We start from the raw sequence: 26,396 nt of genomic DNA, 5'->3' as shown, positions 1-26,396 counted from the left end.
CTGAACCCTTTGCTTACCCCTGACTGTATGGAAGGGAAGAATCTGCTGCTTAGATAAAATAGTTTTTTTGGCAGGATTTGGCCAGATGGAGTTTATTTCCGTGACTACAGAAAAAGTAATGTCTTTTAAGTTCCATGGTGCTTTCTGGATTCTCCTCCATTTTCAATGACATTTCAGAATTTCATGTTTTTTGTGTTTTGAGATGTTTCAAAATGCAGGCTGCTCTTCTTCCAGCTGAGCCTGCAGTCAAGGCAGACTGAAGCAATATGCTCCAAGAAGAAGTGTGAATTTTCTCATATGTTTCAGTAAGCATTAATTAGAAGACTAATTAGGACAAGTTGAAGCCAAAATTGCTGTGTTTGAGACAAATTTATCAGAGACATCCATCAGCTTAATTGGATGTATGTGGTATTCCAAGTTTAAATCTGCTTGAAGAGTTTAGAACCAGAAGTGAGGAAAAGAAGTTTAAATCTAACTCAGCTTAAACTTAGAGTAGAACAAGGAAAAAATGAAAATCTGCCACATATGAATAACTGTGCTCTAATAAAAGCAGGTAAAGGAGACTGTATACTTTTAATTGTTATTGGTTTTAATTCTAGTTTGAAGACTGCATGTAGGTAACATTAAGTCAGTATTTCAAACTGAAAATGCTATATTAAAAACCATAATATTTTTTTTGTTATGGAAATGTGTCTTTTACAGATACATGAATACAGGTAGGGTTTCTTCTCTTACCTTTTTCTTGCAGATGTGACATTTCTATTCATAGAAATCTGCATAGCCTGAAACATAGGTCCCCACACTTAGTTCCTTTTGATTATTTTCTTTGGATATAAAAACCCCTGTGTCTGCTTCCTTCACAGGACTGACTTTGTGCTGTTTCAGATGCAGCTTCTGAGTAAAGTACAGTACAAAGGTTAGTTTGCTTGGGTGTTACAAAGGCAGCAGCCTTTAGCTGAGGAGTACCTGTACAAGAAGAGGTGCATTTTTCTACTGGGTGTTTTTTTCCCTGCTCTGTCTAGGAGAGTAGGAGGAGAGCAAGAGTCCCCCTGCTCTTCTGCTGCATGCTCCTAGAAAGCAGGACTCTTAACTGTGCTTTCCGTCTCATAGTGTGTATGTTTGAGACTCCAGCTCCGTCATGTCATATACCTCTTTCACCTTCTTGTCACTGCTTTGATGTCCTTAGTAAGAGATGATTGAGTACCTTTATTTCTATTGCAGAGCAGGGCTGGAAGCTGGCGGCCCCTGCTATACAGTAGCAAGGTGTACCTGATAGGTAGTGGCTATCTGTGCAAGTGTCTACTGTGCCACCAGAGAAGATGGGAAAACAGAGCTGACAGAAGCTGATACTGTACCTGGCACAGGCAGATTGGTTACATGCGGTGGGCATATCACGTTTTTGGGAACTTGTAGCGTTGCATAGCACTGTCTCATGCTACAGTAGCTGTGGGCACAAATGTCTTTGGTCAGAAGACCATGATTCCTTCCACTTGAAATTAGTTGTGTGGCCTTCTGTCTTCCTCTTTAACATGCCACCTCTTGTGCAATATCAAGACAGAAAAAACAGCCAAGAAAAATGTTTCGTTCTGCAATATAGAATTTTCAGGAAGAAGTGTAGGGAGGACGAAGGTCTTTCATCTTGCATATAAAACAAAAAAGATACCTCACATCTATTAGCAACATGATCCATATCTTAACAGGCTGGTGGTATTCTACTCTCAATTCCACTTTTTCTAGTGTGAGCACCCTGTGTGTATTTTATTCATAGGATGCTGATGATGGCCATAACTCTTAATCTGTTGGTCCATTTTAACCAGATGTGACAGTTTTGTCAAGTCTTAAAAGATATCTATGTTCTGTAACTGTTGTGAAAGTAGGTGGCTGGGCAGAGGCAAAAGACAACATGGTGTAAGCTTACACTTTTGAAACAGGAGGGTACACAGTGGGACAGTGGCTAATTAGGAGGCAGGAAGGCTTTAGCATGAATTTTTGCCTTCTTAGGAGCCCAGGCTCCTTCAGGAGTTGGAAGACAAGTATGTAATAAACAGATATCAATCAAGGAACTGTTTATTTTGTGGACTATAATGCATTTTTCTCATGAGGAGTGTGGCTGTAGGGCTATATTTTGTGTTGTGCTGCAAGTACAAGGAGTGAGGAAGTCAGGTCCCAAATAGGGAGGAGTATTTAAGTTGGGAGTTAAGGATATTTTTATTTGGATGTGTAGAAAAAAAAGTGCTGCTATTTTTAGAAGTTGTTGCACCATTAGAAGCTGTCTTTCTTGTCTGTGGCATATATTGAGTCAAAGATATCTTTTGAAGGTGTGTCCGATCAATAACATGTTCTGGCTTTCACCAAGTCACATTGATCTAGTGTAGCCATCAAACTGGGTATGCCAGTTGTACTTCTAGAGCAGTTTTTCTTTTTTTTTCTTGTTCCACTATGAACTCTTGTACCAGCAGAAAAATCCCAAAGAAATATGTTCCCTCTACTTGAGGATGAGATAAATAAGAAGTGTATCTGTCTTGCTTTTGGCAACAAGGACCCCAAAAGAATCTTTTAATTAGAGCAATTTCATTTTGTCTATCTGCCATGAATCTAATGAGCAGTATGAGCTTGCTAAGATGCAGGCATGTGACTGGTGGGAGCTGATCCTCTAATGAGAGGATTAGGTGTTTATTTCTGGTTGTCCACAACCTGTAATGCTAAGCACATGTCGTTGGGCGTGAGTGCTCTCAGCCAGACCCTAGTAACCTCTCCTTTACCTCTCTCATCTTTGCTTTTCCATCCCCTCCTAAGTATTGCCTCACCGACTTCTCTGTTCTTGATATTTCAGTTTGGAATAGATTTCAGAAGCTATGCTACACACACAGTTTCTGTGTGGTATTGTGTTTGGGTCTGTAAATAACATAAAACCTAAATGGAACATGACATTTTTCAAAATCTTGTTTTTTAGCAAATCGCCTGGGGATGTGTTCTGGTTAAACTCCAGCTGGCAACTAAGCACCACACAGCTGCCCACACTCTCCCTCTCGCCTTGCTGGAATGAGGGAGAGAACTGGAAGTGTAAAAAGTGAGAAAACTCCTGGGTTGACAGATAAAAACAGTTTAATAATTGGAAAAAAAAAATGTAAGGAAAAGGAAAGTAACAGAGAATTAAACCCAAGAAAGGCAAGTGGTGCAAATGGAGACAGTAGCTCTCCGCCAGCTGACCAGTGCCCAGCCAGTCTCTATTCAGCAGTCCCCTGCCAACCTTCCGCCTAGCTTTATTGCTGAGCATGATGTCATATGGTGTGGAGTATCCCTTTTGGTCAGTTGGGGTCAGCTGTCCTGGCAGTGTCCCTTCCAAACTTTTTGTGCACCCCCAGCCTACTCACTGGTGGGGTGATGTGGGAAGCAGAAAAAGGCCTCGATGCTGTCTAAGCACTGCTCAGCAGTAACAGAAGACATCCCTGGATTATCAACACTGTTTTCAGCACAAATGCAAAACATAGCCCTGTACTAGCTACAGTGAAAAAAATGAGCTCTACCCCAGCCAAAACAGGAAGCGTAGTTTGAAATCAGTGAGATCCAAAAGGGATGAGTAGCTCCGCCTAAGAGGTTGTAATTAAACTGGCTTATCTCCAGCACTGCCATTTTACAAGTGCATTTAGTGAACTGTTTTGCCTTTAAAAAATGAGAAGAGGGGTGATGGAAAAGGAACCAGTCCTGGGGCTCCTGAATTGTGATATCTCTGTGGTTTGTGATATAGAAGCTACTTAATATGACGTGGCGTGGGAGAGAAATCTAGCCAGCCACCTTAAAGCTGTGGAATGATCGCTGCCTTCTGCTTGCAGCCTGAGAACTGTATCTGGAGATGCTGTCGCTACTACTTAGTACAGTTCTCTTTTTCTTGTAAATGTGGCACCTGAGCAAAATAAAATTGAGTATCTCTTGCTTTAATAGGTTTCCATTCTCATAATCTTGAATGGGTTTAGATGTGAATTGTTTTGTTAAGAAACTAGTTTCCTTCTATTTTTGCATTTCATCTTGAATTTGATGTTTTGTCCTCTGGGGACTGATGATAAGAGTTCTGTATTGTACTTATATATGTGATAAATCTCTCTTCCCAGATCATTCAACTTCAAGTGGTACATCATCGTTTAAGCCTAGCCGATCACTGGTTTCTATTCCCACTGCCCATGTGATGCCGTCTAATGCCAGCACTTCACTTTCCAAACACAGGGAAGCTTTCAAGTCTGATGGCTCAAAATGGAACACAAGCTTTGTACGGTCAGGAGGAGGCAGAAATCAGGGTGCCCTGGACAACTCTCTTGACATGAAGGATGCAAGACCTGTAAGAAAATGGTCCTCCTTGTCTAAACTCAGCTCACCAAATACCTTTAGCCAAGATGGTAGCAGTCATTCCGTAGACTCCAGGACTAGTACGGACAAAGCTGTGTCACCACAACTAAGGACAAATGGGCCAAGTTGTCTGCATGATAGCATGGAGTTGCTAAAAATTGAGGACAAAGAAATGGGGAAAAAACTATCTTCTCTACGGGACTGCAAATACAAATTTGAAACGTGCAGCAAAGACGACTTTGTTTCAGATTCCTCACATAGGAGACATGCCTTAGACTTGACCTACAGTGCCTTACCTGAAAGCAAACCTACAGCTGCCAGTTGTGAAGCTTTTGGACAGAGATATGCAAATCTGGGACAACAGGCTGTGAGTGGAGCTCCCATACAGCCAGCAGTGAGAACTCAAATGTGGCTTAAAGAACAGTTACGTGCAAATCCGCAGGACTGCAGGACTGCTGAGGAGCCCTACAGCGTTGCTGCATGGCATGTGCAGCAGCTTGAAGATTTTAGAACAGGAGGTGAACAGCCTGTACAGGTAAGGCTGAAGCTTGGTGTTTGCTGCCATCATGTGGCATCATGTGTTACACCTGAGGCATCAGGCAGCCTTGAATAAAACAGGAAAGGGAACCGGTCCTCTTGACCAGGTGGTGTTTTTAAACTTTGATTAGGGATGCTGCTGCTTGTTTCTCAATATTACCTGAGCGACAAACAGTTTTGCTTTGTTTTTTTTTATGGCGTCTGCTTATAGTTTCCTCTGATTCATTGTGCCGTGGCTGGATGAGACTAGCATCTCTTCTTCTGAAGACGCAGTGAGACGTTCGTCAAATAACATTTGCAGTAGTTCTGAAGAGAGTTGTTGGTCACAGCATAGTGGGGGAACTTTGAATATATTTTGATCTGAATGGGTTTACAAAGAGTCTGCATTTATGCATTCAGCAAAATGAGAATGAGTTTTGCATACTGCAAGGATGAGTGTTTAATATTTCCATGCCTAGCACTTATCAAACTGAATTTAGTTTTTATTCCTGCTTATTTTTTAACTAATGAGAACCAACTAATAGTAGTCAATGAATCTGGTTTATTTAAATAACATAATATGTAGTTTTAATGTGTCATTCTGCAAGTGTTTTCATATACAGAACATCAAGCATGTAGTTTTAAGAGACAGATAACCCTTTCGGACATGATGATTCATAATATTTTTTTCCAGCTCTTCCCCTAATGGGAAGAGATAGCTTGTGAAGGAAGGCAGTGTTTTAAATCTAGACGTTCAGGGTTACCTGTGTAGGTAAATTTGGCTTGCCAAAAAATGCCAAACAGATCACAATATTTAAGTTTTCCCCTACCTTGAAAGGCGTCTTAAGGTTAGGCTAGGCTATTACCTGAGCAGAGATAATTGTACGTGAAAATTACCCATTTTCTCCAGCCTGAAGATATATTTTAGCACAACTCATTTTAAGTTACTTAATTTTTATTTTTCCTTCCATTGTATATTGAAGGAAAGACCGAAAAGTTTAGATGTTCTCAAGATCCTAGTTTTGCTATTAATGGTGATCTGGATTTTTTAACTTAAAAAAATTTAAGCCAATTAATATGGCCAAAGTAACAGTAACCCTTAAGGGTGTCTTTAAGAACCTGATGTTGTTCCAGGTAGCCACCCTTTACTATCCTTATTACTACAGAAACCTTCATCTTTCTCTAAGTGCTCTGAAGATTTTTGAATTCGAGAAATTATCCAGGTAGAGAGCAGGGACTGATAGGGTCCTCTTGGAGTCAAAGTGACAGCAACTGGCTTGCTACTGAGGCTGGGTTGGGGGCACTGCCAGCAGGGCTTTTGGCAGCCGGCAGTTACTAGTGGTGTCAAGGAGCACATGAGGGGTTTGGGAAGCGACAGCAAGGAAATGTGGAGATGCTCACTCCATCCATTCATTCATGTCTTCCCAAACACCTGAGATGTGTAGCTGGCTGCAGCTGTCAGCAGTGCTGTCTCTGAGGTTTGTGTGCAGGTTACTGTGCCTGGTGGTTCTTTTCTTGGATACAAATATATATTGAGAGCAAGCTTTATTCTTCTTCATTTAGGTGTATGTCTCTTCATCTTTTACATACCTTTCACAACACTTTGTTTAGGATGGGTGTTTTAGAAACTCTCAGTTTAGGTCAAAACAACTCCCAGCTTTTTGCACACCTCACAGATGCTTTCTGACTCGGATTGTGATGAAATACAGTGTCTCCTTTTTGTACGAAGATTAAGTTTCATGTTTGAAACAGATTAAACCTTACATGCGTTATGTGGTTATCCAAACGCTTCCGTTCCTGCCGGCAGGGATGCGAGCTGTGTTTTGAGGAGAGCCAACAGGCGGAGCATGGGCATTGTTTATCTTTTTGGCTGAAATCGTGAAATGGTGCTGCACCTTCTCAGGCTTTTGAGGTTGTAAGATTATAGGATAAAGTTTTGCCTAAAACTTTGTTTTCTTGCTCTTGTTATCAATACTGATACAGATGTAAAAATATATATGTTACAGGATCCATGTAGCCCCTGGCTTGGGAAGCTGTGATTCATTCCGTCATCTGTGTGGTCAGTCCTGGCAAACAGGGGAAGTCCTTGAAGCTGTGGCCTTTGCTCTGCTTGCCCTGGGGGGCCGCAGGGAGCCTGACAGTAATTGGGGGCACAAAGGGGTGTGGAGGAGGTGCCTGGTAGCCTTACCAAGCACTTCCATTGGTATGATTCGGAGTTGTGCTGATGGACCTTGAAATGTGATCTCTTACATTGCCACAAGTAAGAAGATGTGATTGTGAAATAGGACCTGGAGAAAGAGAAAGTTAAAGCACATGCAGGTGCAGTGAGCCTTCGGGCTCTTACTTCGGGCTCTGCTGGCCCTGCCTGCCAGCCCTATCTTTTTGCCAGAGGTTACAGTTGTAAGGAGGAGGGATGCCAGAAGAGGTGAAGAAAGGAGAATGATTCTTCCTGTCTTGACACTTGTTTCTTCAAGAAACCTCAGCAAACTTGTGCTATGGGTTTTGAGGGTTTTTTTCCCCCAAAGATCACCATCTATGCACCTGGGAGCTGATACACTATTATTTCTGAGAAACCAAGAAAACTACAATCCTGAGTGGAATATATATACATAGGAAAGAAAGAGAGCAGAATGCATAAGATTTTGCTAGAAGAAGTTGATTTATAAAAGTGGAAAATGCCACACCTTTATAGAAACTTTTAAAACTTTTCTTTTCCTCTTAGTGGGGATTATTTTTACCTTTTTGCTTTTAATATGTATGTATGCTGATGGGAATGCAGTGGTTTTTACAGGACTGAAAAATGTACAGTTTGTCATCACTTCACTTGAAAGCTACCATTGCCATGAACAGAAAACAAAATGAACTTTGCTTCTAACTGACAATCTAGGTTGGCTTTGTGTACCTTTAAGGTAGGCTGGTAGGAGGAGACACTATAGAGGGCAGCCATCACGAATGAAGTATGAATAAACTCTGACAATTTTCTGAGTTGATTTTGAGGACTGATGGTTCAGGAATAGCTGTTGGACTTAATACAGTCTACAGATAAATTCTTATGTCCTGATGTAGACTGATATAGACAGCTTACCCCCACAAAAATCTGAATTAAGAGTTTATTTTTATAAAATCAGATAAGCTTTGAATTTAAGTTTACTGTAAAAGAGAGTGTATTGCAGCCCTTAAAAACTGTTCTGAGGTTAATTACTCTTGAAATTAAGATTCTCTGCTTTCTTAATAGTCTGAATTTGACTGAACTCGGCATCTACGTGTTGTTCTTTTGTTACACTTTGCTTCCTGAATTAAAAATCCTATAACTGTAAACTGTAGTTTTTAAAACGAAATATTTATGGTACGTTGTAAGGGAAGCTCAGAGTAGAAAACCTACAGCTAAGTTGAGATTCTCTTTCAGGACATGGTCAGATTTGCAACTGCAGAAAAGATACTGTGGATCAACAGAACACCTCTTCAGAGAAGGTGCAGAGAAGGTTTAGCAGTGGGTGTGATGTTTGTACGTTATGGAAATAAATCTCCAAGGTGGATCCGGTCTATGATTATTGTGTAATATCATGGAGTTGTATATGACAATTCTCTTCTCTAGCTAATGTGTACTGTTTAACACATATGCTTTTTGAAGACAAACAGTCTATGCATTTCCAATGAACAGATTTTTAACAGTGCTTCAATGAAAATAATCTCCATGCAGAATTTATATTGCACCATCACTTAATTGTTTCCAATGTACAGCTGATCTTTCAGCAGACATTATCATTGTAATAGTCTTTATTATTTTTTTTTTCTTTTTTTCTTTTTAAAACCCTTAAAGTAAGGAAGTCTGCGATCAGGTCTGTGTGAAGGGGAAAAGTGCTTACAATACACAGCAGCAGTTTCTGCTTGCTGAACTGGGAGGCCATACAAATCTGGCCATACAAGTCTGCATTAAAAGGCTATGTTTTCATGTAAAGGCATTTCTTAAAGCCTGATCCTATTATCTGAATGCATCTAGGTACATACTGTGTGCTAGTCTAGAGATCAGGTTTAAAATGAAAGCATGCCTTTAAAATTGTGGGTGGTGGAATAAGAAGGAAGGTTTCAGAAGATCGCATATCTGCTTATTAGCTGTGTACAATGTTGTAAGCATCACAGGATGAATCTCTGTTTTTTCCAGTGTATGGGACACCTGCATGATTTCATCATGAACTTGTATCAGAATATAGCAGAGATAATAGATGGGCACCGCTGAAGTGCATCTTTTTCCTTTAATGTATCTGGTTTACTGTTCTTTGTCTTTTGTTTTTTTAAATGAGGAAAACTGCATTGATCATACCGTATATATAAAAGTTAATTTTTAATGCATTGAGAAATTTAGAGATATTAGAACAATCTTAATTTCCAAACACAGAAGGAAGGAATTAAACTGCATACATACCTAAACATTGGTAAACAAAAGTTGTAAAACTTCAATCGAAAGAAAAATTTATAACATTCTTCAAACAGTATTGTCATCACAGAAAACTTTATTCTTGAACATCAATGCAAAGCTAGTTTTTCTTTTAGTTATCTGGTCTTCCAGGACCCAAAATTATTGATACTAACATTTTTCCTGTGTCATGCTTTGATGAAACCATACTTTTCACAAGATACAATTTTTTAACATGAAGAATTACTACCTTTAGTTAGTAGAGTGAGCTCTTTCACTGTGAGTCACACTTAAGCTTTTATGTTCTGTTCCTTTTGCTGTGAAGTTAGTAGTCCAACAACTGGTATTGTGTTTGTTACTAGTGCATATGTGGGCTCAGTCTGGAGTAAGTGCTAGCAGATGATGGGAAACCAAACTTGGACCATGCTTGACTGCAAAAAGAGTCTTGGCTTTGGTTAACTGGTAAACTTGCCAATTTTATATGTCATCTCAGGAAAATGCATGTTTCCATTTCAGCAGCGTATTTCAACATTTGTTGAAGATTCTGTAATTTTCATTGCTGGCTGAGAGGAGGCTGCTGGGGTTGTTTCTCGAGTTTGTTTCTACATGCCAATGGCAGAGTTTCTTAGAGGCTTCTTTTTTACATGATTTTGAGTCTGGAGATATGTGATTGGTGGCAGTAGAATAATTGTTCTCATTTTATTCAAAAGGAATTTGTAATTTTTATTTTTGGTCGGGGCTAACTCATTTATCTAATTCTAGCTATTAAACTGTCACAGTGGTTTCCCTAAGATAGGGAAAGTTTAGAATATACAGAAGAGCATACAGACCATAAGCTTTGTACAGTCCCGAGCGGTGTATTGGTGAATAGTCATTTGGTTGGGAAAGACATTTTTACTCTTCTTTAGACTAGAGTGGCCTTCATATTAGTTAGTTTCTGTGGTTTTGATATGCTTCGGGCCATCTTTGTGAACACTCAGCAGAAATCCTCCTAATTAATATACAACTACATAGCTGTTACAGCGTATGTCCCTTGTATATACATCTACAGATTATTTTTTTAAGATACAGTAATGTGGCTGTGCAACGTTTTCTGCTTTAAATGCAGACAGGAATTGATAGGACTATATCAACATAAAGTTAGAGATATGTAGTTTGCAGAAGCTATTTTAGATGTTTATTGCACATACTTTAAAGCAGATGAGAGAAAAACTTTCATTTTAACTATCTGTGCTGCCCTAGCTAATTGTGCTGGCTTTGGCTGGGATGGAGTTAATTTTCTTCATAGTAGCTGAAGAAAATTGCCTCTTTCCCAGCCAAAACCAGCACACTAACTCTGCCTGGGCTTTGGGGCAGGTAGCACAGAGTGGAAGGCTGATGCCTGTTAATGGCAGGACTCGCATAAACTTTGTTTTCCTAGACGTACTGCCTTTTCCTGTGGAAAGTCTTTTTGTAGATCCAGTTTAGATCAGTATCTTCCAGACAACAGTAATCATCTGGAAATCCTGAGTGTGAACATGAGTAGGTCACTCTGTAATATACTCAGCACATGTAGGAAGTGCTGGATCACAGTATATGTGCTGAAGGAGGGATGTACTGTTGGCAAGACAAAGCTGGAAGCTGGCACTTCCCCCACCCCATAAGCAACATCTGCCTCTTTTGCATGTGTGCTAAAGACTATTAGTAGGTGTATGTATAGCATTAAGTTTACTGTACAATGCATATATGTTGGTGCACTTTGTTCCCACGTTGTACTTGGGGAAAGAGAGATGCTAGGAGTAGGCTGTTTGGCCCCAGTGTAATGTATGAAATCTACTTCTGGCCGCCTTCTTTCCCAGCATCTCTCAGGTACGTAGAGCTACCTTCTGGGCAAAAACTTCTAGCAGAAGCGAGCTCTTCTTGGTTACTGTTCTTCCCAGGGACCTGTGGGGAAAGTATATCATCCTGTAAAAGGCCGTCGAAGAAGGTCCTGTAAGAAGCTCGGGTTGCATGCTTAAAGTGAGGACAGACTATGGACTGCATGATTGCAGTGGCGAGTAGCAAGTGGTACGGCAAATACAGCTTGAGGGCTCCCGTGCTGCACACTTGACCTGTGCGTAAGTGGTAAATCCAGCTTACTGAGGCTGTAGCACGCTTCTTGCGGTTGTGCAGATGCACCTGCTGCTGGTGTATGTGTCAGTGTTCAGGGCTTCCTAGGTAAAATTGCAGTAACCCTGGCTAATGGTGGTTGGGTTTTCAGTTTTGACAGCTGCTTCTTTTGATACTGCTGGATAACACTAATGGCTTCTGGCTTTTAAGATGTTGCTGTAAACTGTAGATGGTCAAAAAAGGTATAACTAATGGTTATGTTTTCATATATCAACCTATCCCCATTTCAGCTGCTGCAGGCTGCTTTTCATGGCTATCCTTGTTTCCATCTCTACAGCATCTGTGCTTTTGCTCTCCACAGGTAATTTGATGCGTGCTGTCAACCGAGTTTTGTTCTGCTTTCTTGCTGTGTCCATGTCATTTCCCATGAAGTACATGTTCTAGAGAAATCCCATTTTAAAATTTTGATTTCTGCTGTTCCCTTTTGTAGAAATTACGTTCCGTGAATGTTGCAAATCTTTTGTAGATTTTTAAACACAAGTCAGCTGTAACAGTGAGAAAACTACAGTAACTTCTGACGCATACCTGGATTTCTTCAGGTACTCAGCAAGGCTCTAAATACTTTCTTTACTCAGTGGCAAATTGATAATTGTGCACAGCTTTTAAGTATTGCTTTCTGATAATAAAGGTATATGAACACTTTGCAGATATTTTAGTCTCTGCAGCCTTTGTGTATTCATATTGTTTGAAGTGTCTACATGATAATTACAAAACCCTCAAAACAAGATTTGAGAAGGAAGCAGAGCCTCACAGAGGTTCACATCAGCTTCACAAGGATAAATGCAAGCACCAGAACCAAGACAATAAGCAGAAAATTGAGTAGCAGGTTGAGACCTCTGTTGTTAGCAAGATCCATAGCGTGCATGAGTCTGCCCTCTTGTGCTCACAGCACACTGTTTATTGTAGCTCTGGGGTGCTCCTTCAGTAGCAAGCAGTGTAGATTCACATGAACTTCCTTGTGTCCTCAGCTGTTCACCTGTTTTTAGTTTCTGCTGCTTAAGAAAAAAAGTTTACAGTAACTACTTGTTCCCTGTACCACCCCACCCCCCAGAAAAGGAATCTGAATGCTCCTACAAGTCTTATTTTTCCAAGTACCTTTTAAATAATTAATGATAGCTCTCATTTCACAACTGAAGAACTGAATAATGGAAAAAGGACTTGAATTTTATAGTTTGGCTCTTTTGTTTATTTACTTTTTAAAATTGGTATGGTACCTTTCAGGCTTTGTTTGATTTTTCAAAAGAATGGCTATTCTCAAGACTTAGTCTGTTTCAGCAATAGGCTGTTGAAAATTTACTCTTGAAGTAGGTGCAAAAAAAGAGAAAACTGACGTCTGGGCAGAATGTAGTATTTTCTACCCTTCTAGGGTTTGGCATGGTGCAGTGCGGTAGGTAGCATTTTGCCAGCAGTGTGCTGTGTAGGATTCATTGCTGCTTTGCAAATGCCTTATTAAGAATCAAGATTGGGCTGGCAGAGGATGTATCCTTAGTGCTTTTAATAGCACATATGCAATACCTTATTTTAAGGTAGTATTAATAACTTACCAATTGTGTTTTATATCTATTAAAAAAATACATAAATGCCCTAACAGTGAAATGTTGCCAAAACTTCCTTTTAATAACCAGTTAAGTTTTCATGGAAGATCACAAGAGGGCAGTGTTTTATAGTTTTATATAAAAATGGAAATTTTGGCATTTTTTTATCTTAAAAAACCCATCAAAATAAAAACAAAAAACCAAACAACACCCCCCAAAAAAACCCCAAACCAACAAAACGGGCTTATGAAGCAATCGGTTTGACTGAACTGTTAGATACTACAAGAAATCTAAGGGTCTGTTTTAACTGATTGAAATTACCAGGGTTTTTACTGTGATGAGCATCAGTTTTTAAAGGTATCCATATAAATGTGGCGGTTTTAAGCCTTGCAATGAACAACAGGTGTTTGCTGGTCTCCTTCCACAACCAAAACAGATTTCCCCACCTCCATCCAGTTTTTAACATCTAGGTCAAAGCGAAAAGGACTACATTTGTTAAATAAGATACCTATGGATCTTGTAGGACTTCACAAATATTTTCTAATTGTGTTCTGTCAGTTGCTATCTATTAATAGCTGTAAAAATACAGGTATCTGGACTGTAATCTATAGTATATTAATATGCTCTCAGATATGAAAAAGAATACTCTCTCAACGAATGTGTTCATTGCTCTGATTTTGGCAGAGAGGATACAGGTAAAGGCACATTTTGGCATAAGTGTGTGTTTGACATTATTGTTTTGTGTGTAGTTGTAGTAAAACTTACAGATAAATCCTTGGGCGGGGGGGCACCAAATATTTTGTACATGTTTTGTGAAAAAAATTGTTTAGGCCTATTTTTCACTTGTCTTTCCACAGAGTAGTTCAATTCTGCTAGGAAGGGCAGTTGTTGCTAAATTGATGCAGAAAAGTTAATAAAGGCATGCAAGTACTTGCTGCCCTCTAAAATGCCTTACTGACTAGTCTTGATCAGAGCAAAATTTCAATTCTGAAACCAGTCATGTCTTCATCTAGAGAAAAATAGGTACATACATCAGTTTTTACTGAAGAGCTGGCTGAGGAGGCACATCTTTAAAATCAGCATATGCTGCTGCTTCATTCAGCTCTTTCCTAGTGTAAAATTGCCATAGAAGTTTGTCACTTGTTTTTTGGAGGAAAAGTAATACCAGATTTTTGCCTGTTTAGCTGTCTTTATTCACTATCAGTGTGTAAGATGAATTGAGCAAAAAGATGTAGCCTTGGGTGGAGTGGAACAGAGAAATGAAAACTTAATCCAAGCTACATGCTGTGTTTGGAATTTTTATTACTGCTCATAAAAGGACTGAACTTCTTGATACTTTTTTTTAGTATATATTTAACACATATATTCAAGCAGTCGTTTTAATAAATAACAATACAATAGATGCTAATTTTAAAGCCCATATAAGTATACAAAGGAGATTGTACTATGTACAAAAGTGTTGTTTTTTGGAGGTTTTTTTAATCTCCGTGTTCAGTTGACATTAAGTGATAAAGAAGATGGTGGTATACTTTCTGATCAGCAGAATCCTAAGACAGAAATAAACTATACAGTAAATACAATTTGTCTACATTGCTGTAAAATAGCAGTAGAGCTTCCAGTTTATTTATACTTCGGTTTTGTTCTTGTTTGTTTGTTTTTAATAAATAATGGGAGGTACATAGGAGGAAAGTGGTGGGTTTGTTTTTATGAGGGGGGTGGGGGGGTTATTTTTTTAGCAGCGCTTTATTTTGACTTCTATATATTACTGACTTGTGAAACCTGTAATTCCAATATCCTCAGAATGTATGTGCTGATATTTTAACATATTTTTTTTCTACAGGCAGGTTTTTTTCAGTACTGTAAAACTATTGTGTATTTCCAATTGAAGTCTCTTGAAACACCTCCAAAGCAAACTAAAACTGGAAACCCTGTCCATCACAAAAATACAGATTTTAAAAAGAGAAGAAAGTACCTTTAGATTCTACCCACCCCACCCGGAACTGCACTGAGTTCATGGCTTTCCTTAAGAAGACGGATTAATAGGGAAAGTGCACTTACTAGAATCTCATGCATTTGTGAGAGTCGTCAGAATGCATGAAATGAAAATTGAGATTTACACCAACAGTTTAAAATCAGTAATATTCATACACTAACTTGAAAGGAGTGGGGGCGTAGGGGTGTTGCCAGTCTCATCAGTGCTTGCTCCAGTACTCATACAGTAGCTAGCTAATTTCCTGTAGTGATTAACCTTATTTCAGAGGTCTGATCTCAGCGTATCTGTTTGCCAGATAGCAAGTATGTCACCACTGGACTTGCCTGTATTCCATAAAATAGAGTTTTTTTTCCAAAGATTTCTTAGCTTTCTTTGCAGTTGTTCATTGTCAACCTCTACTCATGGAATAGTAAGTCTTAAAGGGAGAATACAAGTTTATCTTAAACTTGTTTTGATTTTCTGTAGTCATCAATGGGACTGTTTACGTAGAGTGGTATAGAAAGATGCCTGTTAAAAAATGGATGTCTGTTTGACCTCTGTCTTTAAATTTGAAAACTGTATAATGTTTCTAGGATCTGAGATTAATACCAGCAACATGTAGGAGGGTTTGAAATCTACTGCTCAGTCTAGTTACTGACAAATGCTTCATCTTTTATGTGTATACACCGTGGTTTACATGTTGAAAGGGTATTTCTGCAATGCTTTCCCTCCTGTGCATAATCATTTATAATTTATTTTATTTTAGTATGCATCATTTATTTTAGAAGATCCTTGCTTGTTCTCTTAACAGGTATTTGCAGTTGAAGGTGGTGGTGTTACTTGTATTTGTATGATACTCTTTAATCACAGCAGTAAAGGTGACCTAGACCTTTCTCTTTAGCACATCAGATACAAGCTACCTTGTGTGATATGGGGAAGTACCAAGTTTTCTGTAGTTCTAAACTACTGAAATTATTATATAAATTACAGCAAGCTATAATAAAGTCTGAAGCAAAATATTATTGCTGAGTTGTTCCAATTGTCATGTCAATTAAATAACTATAGAAAATTAAATTTTTGATACCAGTGTGGTAGTGCCAATTCTTTCTGCAAAACACAGTGGAGAAAACTTTCCAGGTATAACCTAATTCTCTAAGGATGTATCTAGTGAAAATTACTGTAAATGAAGTGACTTTTTTTTTTTCTTTCTCAGATCAAAGTTGTGTGTGTATATATATATATATATAAAACAAAGATCCCTTAAATAGGGAGAAGAGCATATGAAATAAGGGGTTTTTTTCCGAGTTAGAAGAGATTTTTTGTTTATTCTCATATTCCCTAAAAAACCCCACTAAAACAATTTGAATGCCTTCAGCTGATAATGCAGAGATGCAGCACCTAGGAAAATTGCTGCTCTGCTTCCTTCTAGGATACGTTGAGGGCTTTGTGCCTGTAGCTCTTCTTTGGGCAGATGTGGGCCAAGTTTGGAAACCCTCCAAGGGCTTAAGGATTTTCGGAGAAAACTCAGAACACTCAGGCCTCCCCAAAAGTGAAGTTGCTGTTTGTGTGATCTAGCTAAAACATTGGCGAACTTACTAACTCTGTGAAGAGCCCATACTTCACCCCATTTGGAAAAGCCATCTCTTGATTGAGACAGACAAATTAGGTCATGCACAGCTTTGTAACAACAGGCTCTAAACGCTGTTCTGCATAAAGTGTGTGTTTAATACATGTAGCAGGTAGTAAGAGAGTAGTGCGATGGTTGGCATATGGTTCTAGTCCAAGTGCTACCCCCTCTCGCGAGATGATCCTTGCATTAGGAGTTGTGGGTGTAGGTCTCTCTTCCCTCTGGAGTGACTTTCCTAGAGGACAGTGCAGAGAAGTGCTGGAACTTCAGAGGAGCATCACAATGATACAGATCAGCAAGAGACAAATTAAAATCAGGCAGAAATTCACAAAGAGCTCTTGGAGCCTTTGGCGTGCTTGTGGGTTGACCTCAATAGTTGAGGCTCTTCTTAGAGCAGAGCGGGTTATGTGTTGGACCTTCTCCATGGCAGCAAGAAAGCAGAGGGCACAAGTCAGAGGTTTTAGGAGTGCAGGAAAGAAGAGAAGTTGTCAGGAACAGCGCAAAGTGCCTATTATCTTCTCTTTTTGTTTTAGACAGCCTTTGTGGAGCTGGGAAAGCAGGAAAGTGAAGAGTTAGAAATGCAGAAGTGAAGTGTTTTGATGGGTGCAAATGGAGATTGTTTTGAAGTTCTAAAAAGCCTGAAATAGATTGCCTTGACAGTGATTTTAGTTTTAAACAGGATTTAATTTTTTTTTTTTTTCAAGTTTAGCTTTGGGCTGTGTTGTGCTTCTCCTCCTGAAGGCTACCAAGCACCTGCTTCTTAGCAGAGGTGAGGAATTGTGAAGTGGAAATTGTGGATATGTGGGGTTTACCCAGATCATTGCTTCAGATCCTAATCTCTCTATCCTTTGCAGTCTGTGAAAAGGCCATGGCTGATTTCCACACACACCCCACCCACATTTATTTGTTCAAGCACACGTGAAAGCTTGATGATATGATTAGAGTCACAGCCTTTAAGCCAGGTCATCTGGATATTACTGCTGGCTATTACTGACCTGGACAGATAATCTGACTTACCGGTACCTTATTCTGGAAGGGAGGAAAAGAAATTTTCCTGAAGCATTTCCATTCCAAGTTAGCTTTTAATTACCACCATAAGAATTCTAATGCATCACTGCTATAGGGAAATTCAGTAGTGTATTTCTCAACAGAAAAAAACAGAATAAGGACTAAATATATATTCAATACATATATTACAGCATGTTACTAAATGTAGGTGTAAAGGCAGAGGACTGCTGTGAAGGACAAAATGAAGCATGTATAGAACTGTCTCTTAAGTGAGTGTTTTATTTCAAGTGTGTTTTCCCGCTTTTAAATGGCAGATGAAAGCACAGGGTGTCAGTTGTCTTAAAACTCCCAATAAGTAGTTGCAGTGCAAAACCCAGCTGTACAAACTTTCCATGGCAAGAGGCGGCCTTTGATATTTGCTTGCTTATTCCTCTTAATGAAGTGGGTTCTGTAGGTGCTATTGCAATGTAAAAACTTGGTTTTCAAGGTCATAGTGATGATGTATGCAGCTCTCAAACTTTGTTCCTAAAGCTACATGTGCCCCTAAATGTTTTATGAATTTATATTGTGATCATATCTTTCATGGAAGGCCTCTTGTAATCTTTTTTTTTTTTTTTTTTTTTTTTGGGGGGGGGTGGTGGTGAGGGGCAGGCACAACAAAAGAAACTTCTATCGACTCATATATGCCACATAAAGGAAAACCATTGCTTAGGTATCTCATGCCCAAATAGCATGATGATCCTGACTGAATTGAAGATGCTTTGTTGTCCACAAATTTGTCTTTAGATGTGGGTAAAATGGAAAAAACTTAAAATGAAACAGAGGTGTCTTTCAGACACACACCTCCCCCCCCTTTTTTTTTAAGTTCCTCCGTGTCAGGCTGTAGAGTCAAATGGTGTTGTGTGAGCAGAATTATGTGCATTTCCAGTGCTAGTGGCAGTGTTGGTATTTAAAAAGGCTTTCAAAACAAAGCACATTACACATGGATGTTCTAATACTTTTGGAGGTTTCCATGTAATGACATCTCCTCCTAAAACTGAACTTCAGATTGTTATGATGTTTTGAGCTATAATTGATCTTAACTTTATTGCAAACAAAACATACACCAGGAACTTACTTTCATAGTAACTGTAATTTTTCAGCTTTGTTTGACTTTATGCTGTGCCTGTTCTCATTTATTTAAGCAGCTTGCCAAGTATATTCTGCTTAGTTCTTTGCTGGTCATTGTCTGCTCTAAGTGCAGTGAAAGCAAGGCGTTCACAGGAATTCTCAAGTGACTTGGCTGAAGGCACATTTATTCTCCCAGCCTGGTACAGGCTGGGGTGCGTTAGCCAGTTTGTTCTCTTCTAGACAAGGCATGGTAGATGAACCACTAATGGATTTACGCTAGTACAGGAAAGTTTGTGTAACCTGTTCATGTGACAGAGACTGCACAGAAAACAGTTATTTCCTGCGGATAACTTCATCACAACTTTTTTAAATTTTTTTAATGCAGAATGTGTGCAACCTGTGGTCTTTGCACTGTCTGTGACCCGCTGTGGCAACATACCTATCTTCTTTCTGTGTGCAGTTTTTTCTTGGTGCCCTCAGAAGGATTGGATCATGAGCTTTTACCAGCACGTATGCACAAGAAGTCTGTTTCGGTGTACTCTGTTAGCTGTAACTGCACACATGCTAGCACCTGCACCGCGGTGTTGCTGCGTATGTTTCACTTGCAGGACTTAAAGCCCCAGGTCCTTGCCCCTTTAAGTGCTTTCATAAAAAGCAGTACCAGCCGGTTGGGCATTTCAGGTATGAGGCCAACACAGGTGAGGAAAGATGATGAGATCTCTCTGGAAAAGCAAAAAAAAAAGTACTCTTCCCTTTGGAATGGAAGTATTACAAAAGAATCTTCTTTTAAAAAAAAAAAAAGGAAGGTAGTAGAAGTTAAAAAGTATACCTTTTACATCTATAAAATGGTGTAGAGAAGGGATGAGGAAAGGTCAAAATAGAGTAACTTGGTTTTCTTAGTTTAAAAGCTCAAAGCTCAAATGACTTTTGGAAATTTCTGAAACATCTACATGTTGTTTTACCTACTAAGCCTGTCTGTGGGAGAAGCTTTCTTGTAGGCAAAAGAAGCACATTCTGTGTCGGTATTTTAACAAGGTTTGTCTTTACAAGTTCGTGGCTTCAACTAATAAACACATACCTTGCTTGTTTAATCCTCCATGGTGCTGTCACCCACCTAAAGTGTGCATAAAGAGACAGATTCAGTAATGTAGCTGCACATGGGTGGCTATCAAGGTAAAAATGGACAGCCTGAGAAATAATTATACTGAAATGAAGGCTGATTATTGCCACAGATAGTAGCTGTTCTCTGGTGTTTAGTCCCTTGATTGTGTTTTAGGTCAATGTTAAGAACAGTATGCATGCACACACCTTGAAAGTGAAGCAAAAGGGCAAACATATATTTGACTTTTATTTTTAATTCAGAAGGTGTTACTCTTGTGTGACAAGACTCGGGTATTGCACAAAAGAAACTGTTGGCTGCACTGCTATGCTATTTTGTTTAATCCAGTGTTGTTAATGGATGTGAAAGGCTTGTCTTATGCACAGTGGAAATCTGCAGGAACAGGTCATGTGGCTGAACCCATATTTTACTATGTAGGGGATCCCCTACACCTGGTGCCCTAGAATGAGTCACCAATCACAATTATTGCGTCCTTCTTCACTGTCATGTGACTGTTTCCCTGATTTGTATTAGGTTATTTTTGTCTTTGTTCCTTGGTGTCCTTCACAATGACAGGAGGTATGTGACCAAAGTGAAAACTGTGGGTTATACTTGTTGCTAGTGCAACTGCATTGACTCCATTGGAGTCACATGGGATAAATTTGGCTCCTTTGGAAATGCCACTGCAATTTTGGACACAGCCTGTTTCCTGTCATATGTTTACTAAATGCAGCAGTGATATCAGTGGAATAGAAGAGGTTTGAAATACTTGATTTGTTGCTGTCCCATATGAGCATGTGAAGCCCTAAAGGGGCATTGTTTAAAAAGTGATATTGCTTAACAGTCTATTGCATAGATCTTTACAATGAGATGTCCCCAAAACCCAGTAATGCAGTTTCATCCACTGAAAATCAATGTCTTAATAACCATAAACATAGTGATGCAAAAAGTACCATCAAGTTATGTAAACCTTGGTGTAATACGTGTTTAGAACTGTTACTAAAAATTACCTGGCCCAAGAAATTCCTGTAGCTGTTGGTGTGGACAATATGATACTCGTAGGCACGAAGACACATTCTCTGCACGTTCAGAGGAGGTAAGTTTAAAGCATGCCAAAGCAAAGAACCCTGCATGCGGGACTAAGTGCTGTGAGTTGAATTGACCCTGGACCCCTGTCACCACTGTCTGTGAATTGTGCGACCCCTGGAGAAGACACTGCAGAGTTTTAAAATTCTGCCTGTGCACAGCAGCTGCAGTTGATGTGTAAGCATGCTTTTCATCTTTGCTGGCTGTCCTGTGTTAATGTATATATCTTACTCAAGTTGCATTGCTTTGTTTTGAAGCTTGCTGTAAAATACCTCCTCCCTGGCAGTGTGGAATAACTGCAGGTGAGACCTTGGAGTCTAAAAAACCTCCTTTTTTGTGTGAGGAAGATGAGGGGTGAAAAGGGAGTGAAGGAAGCAATCTGATTCAACTCTAAAGACCTCTAGAGGGTCTCACTGCTATCACTTTAGTTCAGTAAGTAAAAAGTTTCAGACAATAAACCAGAAGTTGCTTACAGATTTTCAAGTACCGAAGTGATTTATAAAGGTATGTCATAATTTTTAAATCATGTTCTTTTAGCAGAAAAACAAATAGCATGGAGGTGACTTGCTAGGATTTACCCCAGCAGCTGGATTTTGTATTTACCTATGCTAGAGGTGCAGAATTCTGTTGCTTATTCTGATTTTAGGCTTGAGAGTTGCACTACTAGTGCTGGAGAGGATGGATTGAGGAAGGAAAGTACAAGAAGAAAATGAGCAGAGGAAGAGAGTGGGCGTATGGAAAAAGAGCAAGGAATTGTCCAAGGGGAAAGAGAAAACTGCAACTGGAGCGCATTGTCACTGAAGAGAGCTAGACACTATCTTGTGACATTTAATGCCATTTTTTCAATCACATGCAAAAAACATTTCCTTGGAATGGGGGAAGAAGCCACAATTCAGCTCAAGAGTTTGGGAAGTGCTGGTAACAGGAAAAGCATGCTCATTTTATCCTTCTTTTTACCTTTTGTTCTAAAGTCTGTTTTGTACTGGTGTCAGTATTTTTCATGTGTTTGGGGGAAGGATAGGGAAAAACTCACACTTTAGATTTTTTCCCCTCTCCCTCTTACTAATTTATTCTTCTTACAATCTTCCTTTTGACTAGCTTTGTTTTCAGTGGTGACCTTGCTTCTAGAACACTAAGAGCCTTTATCTGTATTGTAAGTCCATGAGACTGAGAAAGGTGTGGATACCAGGAAATTACACTAATGAATATTTGAACGCACCAGGCTTGGCGTTTTGGTTTTTGGATGTTATCCACATACTTTGTGGATAACTGGGACTTATCTGTGTGCTGGTCCATTAGAGTAGCCTCGGAGCTAATTCTTTGGGCTAGTTTTTAACTGGGTTAAATTCCCTGCAAGTGGTGCAGGACCATGTAGTGGGATCTTGGGCAGGTGCCTTCATGCTCATACTTCATACTCATCAGTTCCCTTAATCAAAATAAGACATATAATAACCACATGCTTTTTCCCATCTGTTTGTATGATTTGCCTTTTACATAGTAACTTACTTTTAGGAGGCAAACTCTTTTCTCCACTGCACTCACAGAGTACCGAACACCTTGTTTCAAGTTGGGTTTTAGGTTCTCGTAGTTCATATGTCATTACTTATTAATAGGAAATGGGGTATGTACAATTGGAACTGAAGTGAAAATTGTAACACACGTAGCATGTATAAAAGGTTGAAGTGGAAGGAGATGCTGCAAGTTGTGGTTTTAACCTTTTTAGCAGCTTGGGAGACAATGACATGGCATTGATTGAAAGAACAATGTAGTAGGCAAATTCAGCTTCTGAGAAGTAACTTGATAACAGGAAAGTCCTGTTAAGCCACATACCAATCTCTGGAAAGCAAAAGCAGTCTTCCAGATCTAAAGTATCTTGTAGTTTAGGGAACATGACATTAATTTCTTGTGGGGCTTTTTTGTTTCTCCTGTTGGGGCACTTTTCTATGCCTAAATCCAGTTATTCTTAATGCAAATAAAAAGATGTTGTTGTAGCTGTGCAGCTGTATCCCATATATTTTTGTTTGCTGCTAGTCAGAAAAAAAATCTGTGACAATCACCTTTATGCTGTCTGATTGCAAACTGATTTTAGTGAGTTTCATACTGTACAATGAAGGCGCTATATTCCTAACATCTTCAGAGAACAAGAAATAAATGCAACTTTTAAAAATAGACATGGTGTATACATAAATCTGAATCTCTGTAAATACTAATAACATTGTTTTCTCGACAAATGAGTGGCAAAAAGAAAAAGCAGAAAATTGTTACTTGCTGTAAATTAAATGTAGTATTTCACATCTGATTTGTAACATTGACACCTGTTATGTAGCACATGCTTCTGTCATGACTGTTGGCTGTTAATCATGGTTCTGATGTCTGTAATATGGGATGTTATCAGCGTGAAATTTTTAGATTTAAATTAACAGCTGAGCCATACTGTTACCTACTTTAAATTACTTAACTCTGTGACAGAGAGAATTCAGATGAATGGTCGTCTAAGCTGCAGTAGCTGTGGATGCATTGCAGTAAAGAGCTATCTACAGCAGTTTCTGTGTGTGTGTTCACTTTGTGTATGCATAAACTCTGTATTTTTAAAGGTGCACGTATGCAATGTTTATGTTAGGAGAGAAGGATTGTCTGTGTGGCAGATCAAACCCAGACTCCTGTCTTCACTTGAAAATACATTTAACCTAACTTTAGCCTCGAAAAAAATCTGTTTGTCTGTCTTTTGCAACCTTCTTGCTTGTCAGAGGCATTGGTTAGAAAGCACTAGGAGCTCTGAAGTGTTGCTTCTGCCTACTGGAAACAGCTTCTAGAGAACTTTGCAAGACATTGTTTGCCTTAGGATTAATGGGATGTCCAAACACTTCCAGTACTTGTCTATTCAAAACTGGCACAAGGCTGCTGACCACAAAACCAAGCACCTGCATGTATTTTTTTTTTACCTGGTGCCTACCAGTCAGTAATAGGAAAAGGGATTAGGTGTGTCTATTTGGTAACAGGGAAAACACGCCAGACAAAATTAAGCTCTGTACCAAGTCTGTGTTTTCTAAAACTAGAATCTCAAGTAGTTATCAGTAGCAAGGTGTGAACTGATGGAAGAGGGAGCATGATTGTGAGGAGAAGAAATTCCTTAGAGACCTACATATTAATGAATTGCATTCCTTTTAAAATATTTGTATATTTAAATATTCAAATGTTCTTTGTGATATGTTTCAGCTTTAGATGCACTTTTTTTATTTGCAGCGATTTTTAAAGCTGGGGTTGTATTTTGTTGTACAGTGTATATGTGTTTCCTTTAGTTGGAAAATAAATGGATTACTTCATGCATTGAAATTCAGTTCATGATGTTACAAATCCTGGCTAGATTTTTATCTGTTATTAGAAGCATTCTAGAACAAGTTTGGCAGTTATAACAATCAGTGGGAGAACATAAACCTTTAAAGGAATTCACAGCAAAAAGGCGATATGAATTCTGCAGCTTGAACTGCAATTTGAGTAATGTGATATAATTTTAGTTCTGGTACTGCTATAAATCCCTTAAGTTTTTTAATTAAGGCTATTTTTTACCCTACACACACAAAAAAAAAAAAGTTTGTGCTCTCAATGTGTTGGATCAGAAAAATACTTTTCTGAGTTAAATGGTGAAAGAGGTAAAAGGTAAAGAAAGACCTTTACTGGGCTGTAGATAGGCAGTTTTGGGGAAACAAAAGTGTCTCTACAAAACCTCAAGTGAATTACTCTTTGTGGATTTTGTATTAAAAATAAAACAAAAAATCCAAACAAAATACATTAAATTTAAAAGGAGAGACGAAGGTCTGAGGAAGACTGTGTGAAAGTGTCTTACCTACCTCTATAAATCATATACTCAAGGACAGCTGGTGTCCCATGAGCATGTGTAAAAATCTTGCCTTTATTGTTGCTAAAACATGTCCCCCACAGTGCTATATGTTTGACTCAGAGCTGTAATGTCTACAGTATCCATATTTTTGATAAACAGTTATAAGCAGCTGTTAATTTGAGTAGAGGAGTTTTTGTAGAAAACAGCAGCTACAGTGCCTTGCTATAACAATTAAAAGCATTAAAGAGAGGTTCCTTACCTATGGTGTGACTGTTAGTGAAGCACAGAGGAACCTGCTCCAGGCTGTGGGAAGTGTCTGTAGATCTCTGGCAACTTATCCGAGTCTGTGACCAAGTTGTGGGAACAATTGAAGTAGGTTGAGGGGAGAAAATAACAAAAAGTTTCAGAGGCAGGACTCATGGTGTCATTCAGCAGCTCAGAAGATGTGATTGGTCCCATTTCAGCCTTCTGACACAGTCAGTTGCTCCTCTAAACTTGCTCGCAGCAGTAATGTATTAAAAATGGGCAACATCTTTCCTCTCGTGAAGGCAGCTGTGTGCCAGGGACACCACCTGCTCAGCCACAGGATGAAGGAATCTGGGAAATGCATGTTTCAGTGGGGCAGCAACGGAAGCTGCTTGCTTACTCCTTGCCTTTCTTAAACGAGAACTTAAATGGGAATTTGTTCAGGGAGCCGGTTTGGATGTGGTCCTTTTGCTACAGCGGTGTTTCTTCATCATAACCCCCCTAAATCTCTAATATGGGGAATCACATTTCATATGGGTTTTTGACTTCCAATGATTTTCTTTTTTACAAGGGATTTCTTAAACTACGCTTTCTGTATATATAGTTTTGATGATTCTGTTACACAGCTGGCATTCAGTTTACAGTGTATGATACGTGTTTCCTGATATCTTTTTTTCTTACAATGCTTGAACTGAAGTAATTTTTCAGTATCTCAGGTCTCTTCCAACCTTTTAAGTTAATTTGTGGATTAGAAGAGTATTTTTTCCCCTCCAAATAAAATTCATCATATATGTTAATCTCCAAACTTGTCATTCCTATGTAATGTGATTTACCTTTCCTTTAAGACACCCACCCACCCTTTTTCTCCCCCTCTTTTAATGGCTGGAAACCATCCAAGTGATTTTTGAGAACTTGTTCTGTTTGTTTGGATAGGAGTAGGAGCTGAATGCTGGCTTGTAGGTTATCTTATATATACTATCATGTGTTGGGAAATGACAAATAAGACCACAGTGCACATGCAGAGTAGGTTTTGTGCATCTGGGAAGCGGAGGATTTACTGGATGTGAAAGGACTGCACTATTCAGCGTGCAAGTGTCCCGCTTCAGACTTTGTATGTGGATGCAACTGACAGCATGTTTTTTCCCGATTTGGAAATTGCAGTCAAAAATATAGAAGCTCAGCCTAACTCTGAGAACTTACAGATACGGTTTTGACAGTAATTATTTAGCATAGGTTAGTGCTTGGCTTTGAGCAGGAAACCTCACGTGGTGGGGGATTTTTGGTTAGTTTGTTTTTTTCATCCTCTGTAAGCCCTGCTGTGATAAATGATGACAGAGACAATAAGACCTTGGAGATGGATGTGCCACCTTGTTTCAAACTGAGCTCTTTTTATTTTTGTAAACAAGGTTTAGCTCTTCTGCAAAATTGGTTATAACATAGTTGAAGTTAGCAATTC

The 26,396-nt window shown here is 39.1% G+C and overlaps 2 protein-coding genes across 11 annotated transcripts in view; one reads left to right on the top strand and one right to left on the bottom strand.

Annotated features, from left to right (window-relative positions):
* CEP85L (centrosomal protein 85 like) overlaps nt 1-26,396 on the top strand; it is a 152,924-nt gene that overhangs the window by 77,456 nt on the left and 49,072 nt on the right. For all 4 annotated transcript variants that reach the window (XM_055809691.1, XM_055809692.1, XM_055809690.1 and 1 more), the window contains one exon: nt 4,110-4,876. In XM_055809691.1, the coding sequence (XP_055665666.1) occupies nt 4,110-4,876 (767 nt within the window). The remainder of the gene's footprint in view (nt 1-4,109; nt 4,877-26,396) is intronic.
* On the bottom strand, nt 9,183-25,642 carry PLN (phospholamban). 7 transcript variants are annotated; one of them, XR_003553465.2, is made up of 3 exons: nt 24,954-25,620; nt 19,750-19,785; nt 9,183-12,414 (listed from the first exon to the last, which is right to left on the bottom strand). XR_003553465.2 is itself a non-coding variant. In XM_027783603.2 (3 exons), exon 3 carries the CDS (start codon nt 16,976-16,978, stop codon nt 16,820-16,822), a length of 159 nt encoding a protein of 52 aa, XP_027639404.1. In that variant the 5' UTR covers nt 16,979-17,101; nt 19,750-19,785; nt 24,954-25,636; the 3' UTR covers nt 16,795-16,819. The 7 variants fall into 7 exon arrangements, 1 of the variants encoding a protein (XP_027639404.1); XR_003553464.2 differs by having other exon boundaries at nt 9,183-12,411; nt 24,954-25,615; XR_003553468.2 differs by lacking the exon at nt 9,183-12,414 and adding an exon at nt 12,421-14,501 and having other exon boundaries at nt 24,954-25,627.

This window comes from Falco peregrinus, chromosome 7 (assembly GCF_023634155.1).
Source record: "Falco peregrinus isolate bFalPer1 chromosome 7, bFalPer1.pri, whole genome shotgun sequence".
Classification (NCBI taxonomy): Eukaryota; Metazoa; Chordata; class Aves; order Falconiformes; family Falconidae; genus Falco; species Falco peregrinus.
This window is presented reverse-complemented; position numbering and strand designations above follow the sequence as displayed.